The sequence below is a fragment of the Mesoplodon bidens genome, assembly GCF_964165515.1.
Source record: "Mesoplodon bidens genome assembly, chromosome: 1".
Taxonomy (NCBI): Eukaryota; Metazoa; Chordata; class Mammalia; order Artiodactyla; family Ziphiidae; genus Mesoplodon; species Mesoplodon bidens.
In genome coordinates this window covers 7,858,797-7,874,856 of record NC_138176.1, presented here as the reverse complement: position 1 = coordinate 7,874,856, position 16,060 = coordinate 7,858,797, and the positions used below count along the sequence as shown (strand labels likewise).

The 16,060-nt window shown below is 56.7% G+C and overlaps 1 protein-coding gene across 2 annotated transcripts in view; it reads right to left on the bottom strand.

Moving 5' to 3' along the window:
- The window catches only part of FAM53B (family with sequence similarity 53 member B), a 144,433-nt gene that overhangs the window by 41,997 nt on the left and 86,376 nt on the right, over window positions 1-16,060 (bottom strand). For both annotated transcript variants that reach the window (XM_081248064.1, XM_081248063.1), the window contains exon 4: window positions 11,385-12,163. In XM_081248064.1, the coding sequence (XP_081104190.1) occupies window positions 11,385-12,163 (779 nt within the window). The remainder of the gene's footprint in view (window positions 1-11,384; window positions 12,164-16,060) is intronic.

Here is a 16,060-nt window from a genome sequence, read left to right as displayed (position 1 = left end):
GAGATGGAACTCCTCTATGTGGAGTAGGCTTGTTTACAGCCAGTCCCTACTACCCAGGGGCTATGGGAGGGTGCGCTGGCCCAGAGGTGGAATGAACTTAGGACCCTCTGCAAGACTGGACCATGGCACTGAGTCCCAGGCAGGATCCGTCCTTCCACAGGGGACACGTGATGCTCCAAGACAGAATGGCATGACGGGAGAAGACCACCCAGATGGCCTCCCCTGGTCTCAGTATCTTCCCAGGGAACCCACATGAGAAAGGGGCAGACAAGAAATTTGGGGTAATAGGGCGAGAAGAGCCCCTCATGTGTGAGTGTGGTCACAGCCCCGGCCTGGCTGAGCCACTGGCACAGCAGACCCTCAACGCCACCTCGCGCCTTGTTTGTCGAGTCGGCTCAGTAAGGGGTTTGCTAGGACTTTTCCTTGTGGGACACAGGAGGCCCATTTCTCAGGCCTCTTTTCCCCATGTCCAGGCATGCCCACCACTTCAGAGGGAGAGCAGGACTCCAGGAGGGAAGGGAGACGCGTGCCCAAGGGTTGCGTCCAGAACAGCCTGGCTGGGGGTCAGAGGGGAGGCCGACCAGGCCCTGGGCTCGGGCAAGAGCAGGACGGGCTGCAAGCCCCTTCCCTCCCACACGACGAGCCACTCTGGGGATGAGGCGGATGGCAGTGGCCAAGGGCTTAAGAGATCTTCTGGCAAATCACAAAAACGGGTAATGAAGGCTCTGCTTTGGGGGCTAAGAGGATTATTACAGACCGTGGATCTGTCCACCTGCAGGACATAACTGACATTTTCTGGGCGCCTCCCCTCGGTATGGCAGAGCCAGACTGCAGGGCCCGTCTCCCTTGTGCTCCAGCCTTGTACTATGGAAGGACCTGGAACAGGACAGCTGGGCCACACTGCTCGGGCAGAGCTGAAACAGCCTCCTAGGGAGGCCCTGGTGCCGAAACACGGGACCTCTTCAAGCCCCCGGTGCCCTGGTTTACCAACCAGAAAACTCACAGCTCAAGGAATGCAAAGCCTGCCCAGGGGCTGGGAGGATGAGTCTGTTAGATGGTTTGATATTAGAATTTCGAGGCTACTTCATCAGTGTATGGGCCTAGTGGATATGATAAATAACAGCCATGCTTCCTGACGACGTCCCGAGGCCCTGGGCCAAAGCAGTCTGTGGTGAGAATGTCACTACCTCCACCTGACCTTCAGGAAACCCGAAGCCTAGTCCCAGCCTCGCCCAGGCCCATGGTTCCCCAGTGGTGGCAGGACCCACCCCAGCAGGGGCCCTCTGGAGAGGCCGTGGCCCACGGGCCGTGGGGGGCTGAAGAGTGGCCGGGGCTCTTGTCACTGCTCTGTCACTCAGCAAGCGAGCAGGCAGCCCACGCTCAATCTTCTCCCCTGAAGAGGAAGGGAGGAGCCCTCCCAGGGTGGATGAGGGAGACGACATCCTGGAGGGGTGCCCAGAACAACCAATTCCCTCGCAACCCTGCTGCAAACACAGGCTGGTACTGTTAGGAGTTAGGACCCCGCTTCCCAGGGCCTGAGCGAGGCTGATGTGTGAAGATGTGGCAGCTGAACGCATCCCCTCCTCTGGTCACCTCCTCAGGGAGGCCTCCCCATCCCTCCAATCTGAAGCCGGCCACCTCCATCTCCTCTCCCCCACCCGGCATTACAAACCACACCAGCCTGCTTTAGTTTCCTCATGGCACACATATCTCCGTCGGAAATTATCTGGCCTGTGGTTTGCTTGCTTATTATCCCCCCTTTCTAGAAAGTAGCTTATAGAAAGTAGTGGCGATTGTGTGTGTCTTGCAGAAATACCTCTGGGCCTGCGTGAGTGCCACCCAGTAGTCACCAGGGAAGTACCTCTGAGTGCAGACGAGGTGGTGGGGAGGGGAGAGGAGAGCGGAGCAGGCCCCTAGAGTCCTGGCCCAGGACACTGGATGGTACCGAGAGCAGCGGGCTCGCCTCGGTCTGCACAGCGCGTCCCACGGCCAGGTCCTAGGACGCAGGAGCTGCGTGCAGGTGGGAGGGCAGGGGTTCCCCCAGGTGGCAAGGGTCAGCTCAGAGCCCAGAGCTGCCCATCGTCTCAGCTCCAGGCCACTCCCGCTCTGCACTCTGCTCTGGAGCCAGGGCTCTGCCATCTGCCCCCTGCAAGGCTACGTCCATGGAAGGGCTGGAGGAGGGGGCAGGGCTGGGCGTCATCCTCTCAGCTTCCTGTGTCACGGCCCCCCAGCGGGGCTGCTCACCCGCGGGAGCAGTCTGGTCCATTCACAGCACTTGCTTCCAGTCTGCAGCTTTTCCAGCATCTGCAGAGCCAACTTCTTCGCCCTCCCTCTCCTCAGCCCCACGGGCCTGTGGACTCCCAGCTGCCGGGCCTTCCAGAGGGCAGCCTCTTCCCGGGTGGGAGCAGCTGCCGGCAGTAGCCACCTCCGTGATACCGGCGTTCACACCTCGGCTTCTCGGTTCTTCAGGAATCTGGTCAACAACTGTCCACAGCGACCTCTCTGGACACACGGGGTGGTTTCTGGCCCCACCAGGAAGGCCCTGGCTAATCCTGTCAGCCGGCCCCACTCTCCACGCACAGGGCTCTGTCAAGGGAACGGCTGCGGCACAGCCACCACCCTCTCCACCAAGATGAAACGCGTTACAGGCCCCTGCACTGTTTCAGGGAAGGCTCTGGGCCTGATGGCCTTCAGTGACATATTATGATGTGAGCTCACTGCCACTGCTCACAAATGAAGCTTCTGGTGGTTGCCTTATATTTTAGAACCAACCATTTCTTTTGTTCTCCAAGACAGAAAAAAAAGCCACCCCTCGCCCTCCCCAAAAGGAATTATCCAAGAGTTCTACTATGCTCAACTTTCAAAGGAGGCCTTGTTAATCTTCTCGCCATCAATAGGCAATTAACACCCACTCCGAGTCCAGTCAAACCAAGTTCCTGCCGGCTTGAGGCAAAGGGCTGGCTGGCCCTCCTGCATGGCATTTGCTTTCTTTAGTTCTCGACTGTGGCCTGAAGCTGCAAGAAAGGCCAGGAATTCAGGAAGGCTGATTCGGCAAAAATTTTACAGATAAATGGCTCACGTCAACAGGGATTCTGTGTCGATGCCACGCTTGGGACAATGGAGGACTACGTTACAAGAGGCAAAACGGGCATAATTTCACCCTGTGTGGGTCCCCACGAAAGCCAGCGGCCTGTACAGGATAAAGGCACGGGTAGGCGGCAGGCGCATCACCTCAGGCCCGGCTCATAATTAGTCACACGTCCGTCTCAGTGACCCCGCTCCGTGCTTCCCTGTCTCCAGCCCTCCCAGGGGCAGACCCACAGGCTCACCAAGGGCTTGGAGCTCCTTCCGGGGAGGCGTTACCCCGCCGTCCCCAGTAAGGACGCGGGGATAAGACAGGGAGTGTTGAGATCCTTCCGGGTTTCTCTCAAGCGGCCCCTTGCCCGGCAGCCTTCCAGGCTGGGCTGAGGCCACTGCGCTCTGTTCGTGGATTCACAAAGGCCACTGCAGGCGCCTGTTTCCAGAGACTCTGCTTCAGCTGATGTAAACAGACCAGATGCGGCGCAGCTTCGACGCGGCCCAGTGTGACAAGCCTTCGGAACTGAGAGCGTCCTCCCGCGTTCTCCAGCCAAGCCCAGAATAGGGGAGCCAGTTTCAAGTGGACAAGGATGGAGAAGCTTCAGCAAAGGAGTCGGAGGCTTGGAGGCAGGCGTGACAAGAAAGGGTAGGAATCGGTTTCCTCAGGGTGGGAAGGGGCAGCCTGGGCTGGCAAAGCACTGATACCTAAGGGTGTGGGGGCGGGATGGTCTCAAGGACACTTGTGGAAACAAAAGGAATCATGGTGATCAGCTACACTTCACTTCTACTGAGAACAGATCATGAAGAAATACAGGCAAAGTGAGGGCTGCAGGTGAGATAACAAAAGGGACTTATGATCAGCAAACTCTAAACACGATAGCTTAAAGACAGTTATCTCTGGGGATTAGGGTGACTGATTCTCGGCCCAGTGAGGTCTGTGACTTGGAAGCTAATGACAAGATCAACTCCCTGGCTGGGCCTGTTGGTCGCGCCTCCAGAACGTTTCAGCCCCTGACAGGAATCAGCGTGTCCCCTGCCCTGGTCTGGCCCATGGTCCTATCTGCCAACAGCCCCCTGCCTCCCCCACCCCTCAGTCCATGCTGCTCCCCCCAGCCAGGAGCGTGAGGGCGGGGCTGTCACTGCCCTGCTGAAAACTCTAACGCTTCCCCCTGCGCTCAGAATAAAAGACAAACATCTTCAGAGGACCGACTGAGAAGGTCCTGCGCTCGGGTCCCCTGCCCCCATCATCCGCTCTGGTCCAGCCACACGGGGCTCCTCCCGGCCCCCTCCTGACTCTGACCTTGGCGCACGCACTCGTGCAAGCCCCCGTACCCACCCCACCTGCACTCTTCCAGGGCCGCCTCAGGGCTTATTTCCGTGGTCACACGATTCTAAGGCGCTGTGAGAACATTCTGGAAGCCTGGCCTCTTTTAAATGCTACCAGGGACCAGAGGTGCCCCATGCACACAGCAGGTGGACAGGGCACTGACAGCCACACCAAGTTCCTGGCCATTCACTCTGCCGCCCAACACAAGACTTCAGCAGGGACGCGGAACCACCACGCGTGGGGACTTGCCTTGGAAACGTCCAACACAACACAGCAGACGTCTTCCAGACGTTCCCCACAAAGCAGGGCCGGAGATGTCCTCAGATGCGCCTCCCACAGGCCCACAGGCTGTGGGCTCCTGGGGCAGGGCGTCCGCCTCCTGCCTCCACGCCTGGCACGGGAGAGCAGGGCCTAGCCAGTCGCGGGTGCCCCAAGCTCACGCGGGGAGCTGGAGGGGCTCCCACCTGGGCACCTGGGTTAGGAAGCAGAGGCCCCATCCAGAAAGCCCTGGGCACCCCAGAGCTCTGTCGCCTCAAGCACCCTTCCTTCGGCTCAGAGAGGCTCTCAATTAAGGCATGGAAAATCACCAAGTGGCGTTAAAAGCTGCCTCCCTGGCATGTCCCCAGTTGAACTCCTTCTATTTTTCTTTTCCCCAGGAGATCAAAGCTATTGTGTCAACACTCGGCCCTGATCCGAGTGACCTTAAGCAGATTGCTTATGCAACCTGGTGGCTGTGCCTGGGACACAAGGAAGGATCCAGGGGTCTGAATAGGGGTTTCCTCAAATTATGAGAACCCCCATCAGGGGTTCTGTGGTGTTTCTGAGAGGAAGGAGGGACTAGAGACAGCTGGAACCACTCTCCCGCCCCGGCCCGGCCCTGCTCCACGGCTGCAGGATCACGACGCCCCTGTGCCAGAAGCAGCAAGCCCAGCTGACCGCGGGAGCCCACGAGACAGGCCGCAGGGTGCGGCTCTGACGTGAAGGCATCATCCCTGGCTGGATGCACGCCACGTGAGTCCTGCCCACACCCATGAGAAACAGGAACTGTCATTCCCATTGTACAGACAAGAAAATGGAGGCTTACAGAGCGTGACCTGCCCAAGGGCACACAGCTCAAAAAAGCGGCAGAGTGGGGAACTGAGCCCCACCTGACACCAGAGCTCACGCTTTCTCCTCTACGCCGCCCTCTGTGTCCCGCGAGTGTCAGCTACCTGGAAGGGGCACCTGGGGGCAGATCACAGCGCAGGAGGAGCACTGAACCCGGTCTCCCCAGCCTCCTCAGGAGCCGCGTGGCTTTGCGCAAGTCACCAGCTCTCCCGGACCCTCGAGTGAGGGGTGAACAAGAGCAGAGGTGGCAGATCACTTAGCAGTGGCTGCCAAGGTCACGGAGGGGAAGATTCTAGACTTCCTCTGAGTTCAACCAGAAGGACCACCGCAACTGGCCAGCAGTGTCTGTCAAGAGCATGGAAGGAGCTGCCACCCTTGGCATCCACTGCTCTGATGGCCTGGGTCTTAAAGGCTCCCTTCCTTTGTTCAAGCCCATCCTGTTTCCTCACAGGAAGCAACTATTCCCATGTGCCCACAGTGGTTTTGCCTTTACTTTTATTTAGCATTTATGTCATCCCAGTTGGAATCCCAGGGCTTTCCATGACTATTCCTCAAAGATCTTAACACCCATCTGCATTCCGTGCTGCAAAGGGTGACCCACCTCTGAACCCCTCTGCTTGCTGTCAGCACAGTTCCCCACGCCCACAGGAAGGATGCTAAGGGTGCAAAGGGGCAGGAAACTGGAGCCAGTGAGGTGGCCGGCCGCTGGCAGAGGGCACAGAAGGCCATAAAGGCTCAGGCAAGCCAGGCCTGAGCCCAGGACTCTGCCAAGAGAAAGCACAGCTGGCCTGCAGCTGCCAGGGCTGCCGGAGTGCAGCCAGTGGTGTGAGGGCCACCCCTCGTTCAAGGCAGGCCCCACCAGCACACAGGCCAGAGCGGGAAGCTGACCAGAGGGGGCCTCACCCAGGGACGACCCTGCCGGCCAAGAGGCATGAGTTGCTGATGAGCGTCTGCGAGAGGCCTTCCGCCCACTTCCCCCAGCAACGCCTCAACCTTCAGAGCCCAGGCGGCCCCGGCCAACCTGCTCTCGTGGACTCGTCCGCGGGACCACGGCTCTCAGCGTGGTTTCTACCTCATGCTTCTTTCCTACCCCAAACTGCCCCCGGCCAGCTTTCACCAGCCCCTCCAACATCTGCTAACACAACAGTTGCTGCCTGTTCTGAGGCCTGCTCCGGGAGCTTCGGGGGCTCAGTGTGTGGGCAGCTGCAATCAATCAAACCTCTGTTCCAGCAGCCTGACCCCTCCTCACAAACGTCTCCCTTCTGTTGGAAGCACTGTTGAGAAATACAATTTGTTGCTCTTTCAAGCTGACCAGCTTGGAGTTAAAAATACAGCAGGGCCTAGGACACCCCGGGCATGGCGTTCGGCGGGTAATCCTTCATTGTCGCTTTTGCTGAAACCTTTGCTCACACACATGCGATCCATGTCTAAATGGCGACACACAGCCCAGGTCTCACTGGGAGTCAACCAATGCTTGGTGGTCAAACCAGGTCTCAAAAAAGCAGTAATAAGTAATGTCAGCAAAAGTCCCGCTAATAAACAACTCACGCGCTCAGGCTGGGCCCTGCCCTCAAGGGCACACACTGTCGCTTTGCAAAGAGGAGGCTGCAGCTTCACACAAAACACCAGGCAGGGCTTCCCTGGTGGCGCAGTGGTTGAGAGTCCGCCTGCCGATGCAGGGGACACGGGTTCGTGCCCCGGTCCGGGAAGATCCCACGTGCCGCGGAGCGGCTGGGCCCGTGAGCCGTGGCCGCTGAGCCTGCGCGTCCGGAGCCTGTGCTCCGCAACGGGAGAGGCCACAACAGTGGGAGGCCCGCGTACCGCAAAAAAAAAAAAAAAAAAAAAACCCACCAGGCAGAAGGCGCCTCGACAGACCACTTGAGGAAAGCTGCGTGGCGAGGTCAGCAGGACCAGCCCTGGCACACACGAGGCAAGACTGACCCCCGGGCCACCTCTGAGCGTCTGGCTCTGTGGAACGAGTGGCTGCAGTCACGGTTACAGGGAGGGAGGGCCTTTCGGGGCCAGGTCCTCGCGCCAGCCCTCCCCGCGGGGGCCTCCTCTCGACAGTCGCCCTCCCTCACTCAGGACCCAGCTCCCTGCCTGAGAGCCGGGCACTCAGGCTTTAAGAAGCCAAGACAACCTGAACGCAATTCTCACCAACCCCCTCCCCCACTGCTGCGAGGGACAAGAGCCACCGCTGCTGCCAGCTGGGAGCTGTGCCCGGAGACCTGGCTGGGAGGGCAGGGCACCTGCAGGGGCGTCGGGTGGGCTCCTGGGGTCCCTTCCATCCTGGTACCACGGGTGACAGACATGAGACGAGAACGCTCACACATGCCAGCCTCCTCTGGCAGGTGGCGATTCTGATTCTCTCCCCATTTCACAACCCCCAGCTCCAAAACATGGAGTTTACCGCAGGCGGAGCAGGGCTGCAGGGCAGGCCTCCTTCCCATTTTCAGAAGAGAAGGATAAGGCAAGAAGAGGAAGCAGCGAGAAGACATAAGTGGTAAAGACAGAAGAGGGCGGGTAAAACCAGAAGGAAGGAGACGTCAGACAAAGAAAAGGGGAGGCTTCAGAACGTCACACTCTAGGCCCGGTTCTGCCCCTGGAGATGCCCAGAACAAGCCCACGCCTTCCCTCCCAAGCCCTGCCATCACGACGACAACCATCAGGATCAGTCAGCGCTCCCTGGGCCCGTGTGCAGGTGATGTGTGTGTAGATCAAGACTCACACATGTATCAAAAGGTATCACAGACACACACATTTATACACAGACACCCATACATAGCTACACACATACATACATGTGCGCGCACACACAGACATGTTTACACAGTACACGCACACACACGCGCACATACGTGACCTCCCCTATTCCTCCCAACAGTCCTATGTTGGTGGTGGTGGCAGTGCCGCTATTATCTGCTGCACAGAGATGTTAAGCAACTTGCCCAGGGCTGCCAGCCTCCTGCCCCATCTCTGAGGCCTTCTGATTTGTCAATGCCCCGCCCCCCCAAATGAGGATCTAAAGGTGAACACCATGTTCCAGAAGGGTCTGTTTCCTCAGGAGGGGCTGGGAGGGACACAGCCCAAGGGCACATCTACCTCTCAAGGCCTCAGCTTCTGGCTCAGAGCCCGTACCTTAGAGCGGTGCCCACCCCAGGGCCTCCCTGTGTGCACGAGGACCTCAGGGCGTTTGGCCTCTCCTGCCTGCCTGACTCTCCCGGGGTCCCTCCCTGGTCCCTTTTCTGTGGCAGTCTGGAGAGGCTCTGGCTACCATCCTTGCTCTGGGCGCTGCTGGTGCTCACACAGACCCCAGGGAGGTCCCGGCCCCGGTCAGCGCCTCTGGTGGCCGGGGTTTAGCGGAGCTGCCCGTCGTCCCAGAGGTCTGACCGCAATGCGCTCACTCTGTGCCTTCAGCTCGAGTCTCTCACGCACCTGGGCCCAGAGCCCAGGCACACAGGGGCTCCTTGACGATGATGCTCACGCGGAGCCCCTCCCGCCAGGGAGGTGAACGTATAAAGCAAGGTCAAAAGACCCACGAGAGAGAGTCTGCGATCCGGCTGCAGGAAAGGGTAGCAGGACAGAGAGCAGCGCTGACCCTCGGCACAAGCCGGCCTTCCCACCGTCGTGCAGACCCGCTTGCTTCCCAGCAGCTACAGATGTGGGTAAGAGCACGCGGAGGCCAGGGTCTGGGGGCAGTAAGTCCTGCACCAACCGCCGTCTGGCTGCGAGCAGGTTCCCCCCACCCCCCCACCCCCAGCAACAACACCACTGACAGGGTGCCGGCTGAGGGCCCTACATGCTCCAGGCTGCGTCCAGCGCTCTTCAAATGCATAGAGGTGGCCCTGGGCCTGGCTTTCAAGGCTCCAGGAGGAGGAAGGCCCACCTCCCGAGGCCATGAATCATCTGGTGGGGGAGCCGAAGCAGGCAGCGCCCCAGGGGAAGAGGGTTGGCTGGGTCTAGAGGCCTGGTGGGGCGCGGCTCAGGGCCCATCCATCCCCAGGGCTCTGGCCGCAGCCCCTCGGCCCACACGCTTCCCAGGGGCCCCTTCTCTGCTTTCCTGGGACCCCGCCCTCTCCAGGCCTTGGCTGGGGAAAGACAGGCAGAATGAGGGCAGACTCCTCAGGACCTTGGAGGGCTGCCTGGAGCCAGTGAAGCGGTCCATACATCTGGGCACAGTCCCACCGGGCAAAATATCTTTAAATGGTTTCTACCCAAGTGAGGACGGGAAATGCCTCCAGTGATGCCAGTGGTGTTATTCCAACTTGTGGCTAGTAAAATACAATTACACCTGTATGTTGTTTTTATTACCTATCTAGCTTATCAGCCAATAAAATAAGCTCAGCATTAAAAATTTAACTGAAGCCATTTATCATCCCCACAACTCAGGGCTCTGGGTTTCCTTCAGCAGTCACCCAAATCTGTTACCTTTCCAGCCTTTTTACCTATTTACATTTCTCCAGGAAGGAAAATTCCACCTGCCTGTCCAACTTGAATGAATGTGTTCGATCACTGTCTAGCTTGGACACCCCTGGAGAGGCGACGGGAGGAAGGGAAACTGGCCATGAGGGCAGGGCCTGGGGTCTTGGACAAAGGTGGCCAGAAAGGCTGGACTCAGGGGTCAGGTTGGTGGCCTAGACCAGAGATACCTGCACCTCTTCTTTTGGGGGGACCTCTAGGCTTGGAGGGAGAACTAGAGGAGAAGGAAACGCCATAAACAGAAGCTGTATTTTCATTCTGAAATGAAAGGAGGCCCAGCTGAAAAAGCAGCACTGGCCACTGAAGGAAGGCAGTGGTGCCTGGGAAGGGGTGGACACGACAAGCTTGCCGGCACAGACGTGGCCATACGCTCACGAGCGAGGCCAACCTCTCAGCGCCAAGCTAGTCCCCACTCCCTCAAGCCCAGCGTGACAGATGCTCACATAACAAGACTAGAAAAGATAATGCTCAAACCGTGGCTCTGAGCACCTGAGGACCCCTGGACACAGAATCTAGAGCGCCGCGTTCTACCCACCACACCCATCTGTCCCCGAGTGGACAGGGGGTCACAAGGACCAACCCTGCTCCCTGGGCCTCACTGTCACGCTCTGATCCTTGGGACTCTGCAGTGAGAACCAAACGCAGGCAGCCCTCAGGCTTGGAGACTGTCCTGATGATGGTGTATTAACTCCAAGTTCATCTCATTCAAACCCATACCAAGATCAGTGTTCGCACGAGGCAGGGCTCTGAGACTCGGAGGATAAAGCACAAGTGACAGGGGTGTGTGGCCAGGGGCCTCGCCTATAGCGAACAGCAAGGATGATTACACAGGTGGCACAGAGCAGAGTGATCACAATTTCTTGATGGTCTCACACTGCTGGCAGTTTAATCAAAAGAGTAAGTGCCTCCCCCCATTTCTCGTTCTTTAAAACTATCACCCACGGCCCTGATCTCAGGATCAGCGTGATCCGAGTGACACTGAATCCCGGCCTGGGCCAGCAGTTCCTACGGCGGCTGCAGGGATGGGCTCCTGGGAGAGGCTCCAGAGAAGTGCCAGGAGGGGGACCACCAGTGTCTGGTGACGCTGGACTGCCCGACGCCCTGCCTCTCACCATCTGTCGGCTCCTGTACCGCTAGCACGTGTGCAGAGGGAAAGAGCATTTCTGATTTTAAATGGAAAGAAATCGATGTTTAAAAAAAACAAAAAAAAGGGGGGGGGCTTGATTTCATCTTTCACTGTATAGAATTTTTAAAACGAGGAAGTTAACCCACTTCCTGGGCATCTCTGACACTGGCACCCTGTGGTTGCCCGGGACGGGCAAGGAGCCGCGGAGGCTCCGATAAGCACCTGGGTGCTTCTGCAGCGCCTTCCAGCACCTTCCGGGGCTCTTACCTGCGCCATCTTGGCCAGGTCCAGGGAGGGCCTCTGCTCCTGCGCCTCCTCGGGGCGACGCCGCTTAACGCCGACCTTCTTGTCGTTAAGGACACACGGCTGGGAGCGGCTGCGGGAGAGCCCACTGGAGCGCCTGGCCAGCTCCGGCGTCGAGGCCGGGGTGCTGCTGGCTGAGGGCGGACAGTACTCCGCAAAGGAGAACTGCTCGTGCGAGCAGGAGAGGGACCGCTGCATGTCCAGTCGGGCCCCGCCCACGGGGCTCGGGTCGGGGCCCCAGATGTCACCTGCCTGTCTGCAGGTGGCCGAGCCCGGCGCCCCCTGGCAGGGCTGACCGCCAAATCGGTGGTGGAGTCCCGCCTGGTCATAGGGCGAGGAGAGCACGTTGGCGCGGGACGGGAGGCTGAAGCTGGAGCTCCTCTGCATGGTGCTGAAGCCGTTGGAGTAGCGCTGGACGCTGCCCCCGCTGTAACAGCGCCTCTTTTCAACAGGAGTCCAGACTTTGGACCCCAAGGGCCTCCACGATGTTCGGCAGCTGGACATCTCGTCGGAGAAGGACAGCGACCGGCACTGGCGCTTGCTGGGGGGCGCGGAGGGGTTCCCGCTGTGGTCACTGAGGCTGAGGTCTTTGATCAGGTTGGTGACCGCGCAGGCAGTCGCGGCCTCCGGGTGCCACAGAGCGCTGTCCTGACACTTGTCGGGCAGGCACTCCCAGATGCTGGCGCTCGGCTGGTCGATCTGAAGAGGGCACTTCCTGTCCAGGTCTCGCCATCTGTCATTTTCTGGTTCGTAAATGACAAAGAGAAACAGGATTTGAGAAGGCCTTCGTGCCAGCCCTCTATCTCCTCACCAAGAGCCTGTCTTAAACAGGACGTTAGAGCCAGAAAGGCCCTTAAAAGCCATCCAGTCCAACCTCGCTTTACAGATGAGAAACTGAGGCTCAGAGAGGGGACATGAGTCCCACAGTGCTGAGTCAGGAGCAGGGCAAGGTCTAGGATCCAGGCAGCCCCCAGGACTCCTGAGACGGTTTCCTTCCCAACATACCGCACTGCCTCCCAGGAAAGTCCAAAGCACTACTGTTCACCCCAAAGGCATCTCATTTTCTAGAAGGGAAACTGACTTGCCTCACCCCTGCCCTGGCCGGCAGCAGAGTGGGGGCAACGTGTCTGTTACATCCCGTCTTAGGGCTCTGCTGCTCTGGGGCTGGGACTCGACACCCTGGCGGGAAGACCACAACCAAAGATGAGTCTGTCAGAACTTCAGAGGGGCTGGAGGTGCTGCCAGGTTAGTGCATCTGATTTCCATCTTTAAAATACTTGCTGACAATAGAAACTGGATATTTCATGGATTTACATCCCCTCCACCAAAATGTTCCATAACCAACAACATTAGCTGCCAATCACTGAGGACTTTCCTTGTGTTCACTTGCTTTCTGGCTGAAATCGAGGACAAAGTGGCTAAAATCTATAGAGGTAAGTCTCGGGCTGCAGAGACGTAAGGGTACAATTTCAACTTACACATTCGGGTCTCTCCATGAATGCATGGATAAACAAGCTAACCCTGCTAGGAAATGCGGACTTTTGCACTTGAACCCTTACTTTAGAGAAATATTCGAGAACTATTTGTTATTCTTCTACTACGGAATCAGGCACTGTGCTGAGAATTTTAGGAGAACAAACTTGACACAGTTCTTGTATTCAAGTTCACAATACAAAAGCAAAGTTAAGAAATACGCTGTGCTGCCAGGGGTCAACATGCTACCATGTTTCTATGTTTTTCTAATCTACACGTATTTATAAACCGTGCAAATGTGGATATGGAGAAAAGTATGACCAAGTCAGTCAGCAGAAGGAGAGAAGTAAAATCTGAAATGACATCCAGTAGCTATTTCACACACACTGATTCTCAGAACTGCAATCAGTTACTGCGCAGCCACCGTGGGTGGTGTAACCCGGCACAGTGCCCCGCACGGCTACCACTGCCGCCCAGATGGGAAGACCCAGGCTTGGGGGGGTTGAGTTAGTGGCCCCGAGCCACACACCTAACAAGTGACGAGATGCAAACCCAGGCGGACCCACCTCAAAGCCCTTTGCTCTTTTCGCTACACTGCAGCACTGAGGGAACCACAAGGCAGTCTGACCTTGGCCCTGCCCTCAAGGAGTTTACTAGTCTTTCAAGATGAGCCATCACTCAGAAAATTGTGACGTCCTTGCTCCAGGCAGCAAGGACTGTAGGACCATCTTCTCTACCACTGGCCATTTCTCAAAGGGCCCCGAGAGACACACCTGAGGGACTCACTCCATGCTGAGTGCCACAAGCAGCAACTACTGGACAGGTTCAAAGGGAATGAATGACCAGTGAGGCCCAAAGGGAGCTTCACGAGCCAAAGGAAAAGCTAAATCAGGGCTAAATGTGATGCTCCTTCCTCCTGGGCACCCTGTGCACCCATAAGACGCAGAGCCTGAGGCGCTGGGACCCTGGACAGGGGACATGGCAAGGAATCGTCCAGAGGCTGTTCCCACAGGGGGGCCTTAGAAGCTGGAGAGACAGGAGAGAGATCTGCCGAGTTAGGCCAGCTGGGAACAATGCAGGACTGACGCTAAACGTGCAGTTCATCTCATCCCTGAAATCTGCCCGGGCCCTGATACGCGGCAAGTCTCGATAAGTGTTCCTGTAACTTAATCATTACTGAACCCTGACAAATCATTACTAAAAATTATCTTTTTGCAAATACCATTTATGCTGTTCAAAATAGGTCCTCACTACCTACCACTCCTCAAATATTCACCATTCTTTTTTTTTTTTTTTTTTTTTTTGGCCACACCGTGCAGTACGTGGGATCTTTGTTCCCCAACCAGGGATGGAACCCGCGCCCCCTGCAGCGGAAGCACAGAATCTTACGCACTGGACCGCCAGGGAAGTCCCTCACCATTCTTTTAAAAGAGTTTCAATTTGACATTCGTCAGCAGTTGAAAGTTCAGTAAACTAATACTAGAGTAAAATTTTAAAAAATACAAACTAACCTTGACTGAGTCACGACCATCTCTGATTTAGAAGAAGAAAAGTTATCCTCGGAAACAAGTGAAGGTTTATGTATGATGATGTTCTTCAAAAGGATATGAGTGACAGCAAACTGGTAAACACAACTAAAATGTCCTACAGTAGGCGGCTGGTTAAATGAAGCACCAGGGAATACCGTGGAGCATGAAAAAAGCAGTTTCAAAGAATATTAATGGGGCCTCCCTGGTGGCGCAGTGGTTGAGAGTCCGCCTGCCGATGCAGGGGATACGGGTTCGTGCCCCGGTCTGGGAGGATCCCATATGCCGCGGAGCGGCTGGGCCCGTGAGCCATGGCCTCTGGGCCTGCGCGTCCGGAGCCTGTGCTCCGCAACGGGAGAGGCCACAACAGTGAGAGGCCCGCATACCGCAAAAAGAAAAAAAAAAAAAAAAAAAAGAATATTAATGATGTGGAGAAATGTTAATGATGCAATACTAAGCATAAAGAAACAGGATACAAAACTGTAGAGACAGCGTGATTCCTATTTAGTAAAATACATATGTTATATGGGAAGATAAAAAGGAAATAAACGAAAATGTTCATGCTTGACTGGCACAGAGCCAGTTGATTTTTCTCATTTTTGTTTCCCTGGAGCTTCTACGTTTTCTATAAGGACAAATATGTGGAGGACCAGGGCCTATGACCCCATCCTCCTCTGGGTTTGCTCCTTTGGTCTTTTAGGAAGTTCCCATCAAACAATGCTCGCCACCGACTCCCCTTTTGGGACAAGGCATTGAGGTGCCACATGGGCCACAAATGTGGTCGATGGGGAAGGAACCAAGGACCCAACCGAGGGCAGTGAGGGCCCCAAGATGGTGCCATAGTGGCCCCAACTTAAGGAGCCTAGAGCCCACTGGAGACGGTCTCTGTCCCAGGCCTTGGGAAACCTGGGAAATTAAAAGAGATTGGTCCTATCCTCAGAAGACACCACTTTCTGTTCCATTTGTCTTTCACGGCCCTGGAATTGTCCCCATCTCTAGGGAGATCGTGAGACAAAGGGCAAGTGGGAGCCAGTTAAGCACGAACATCCTGTCTCTCCAGTGGCTACCTTGTGATCTTGGTGCTTCCTGACTCGGGCCTCCCTACTCCAGTCCCATTTCCTTTCTGCCCCCAGAGAACTTTGTGAGGCCCACACACGTCGTGGGCCCCGTCTACGCGCGGTCTCCCCAGTAGGCCCTGTGCTCCAGGCACGCCGGACTTCCTGTGACAGCAGAAGTCAGACAAGAGTCAAGGAGAGCCAAGATCATCCTTGAAAATCCCTGAAACAGCCCATAAAGCCCACTCCTCCTGGTTTTGTGTACAAAGCCCTGAAGAGTACACAAAACTAAAGTTTAATCAATCGATTGCAGGAATGAGCACAGGTGACATCTCTGTGCAGAGGGGTGTGCATTCGACTTGTTTTGCGGTTTAACTATCAAATCCCCAGTGGGAACTGGGGTTGGATGGCTAACTCTCGCGTGCTCCTACCTGCCTACAGGAACCACCTGTCTCTGTTTTGAAGAGTAAGCCTCTATTGACCTTAATACATAGATGTCTTTGTTGTAGGGAGGAGTAAAAGAGTCAGTTCTCAACTCAACCCACCGGTTAAATGCGGGTGCAGCGCGACCGCCGTGGACCTGCGG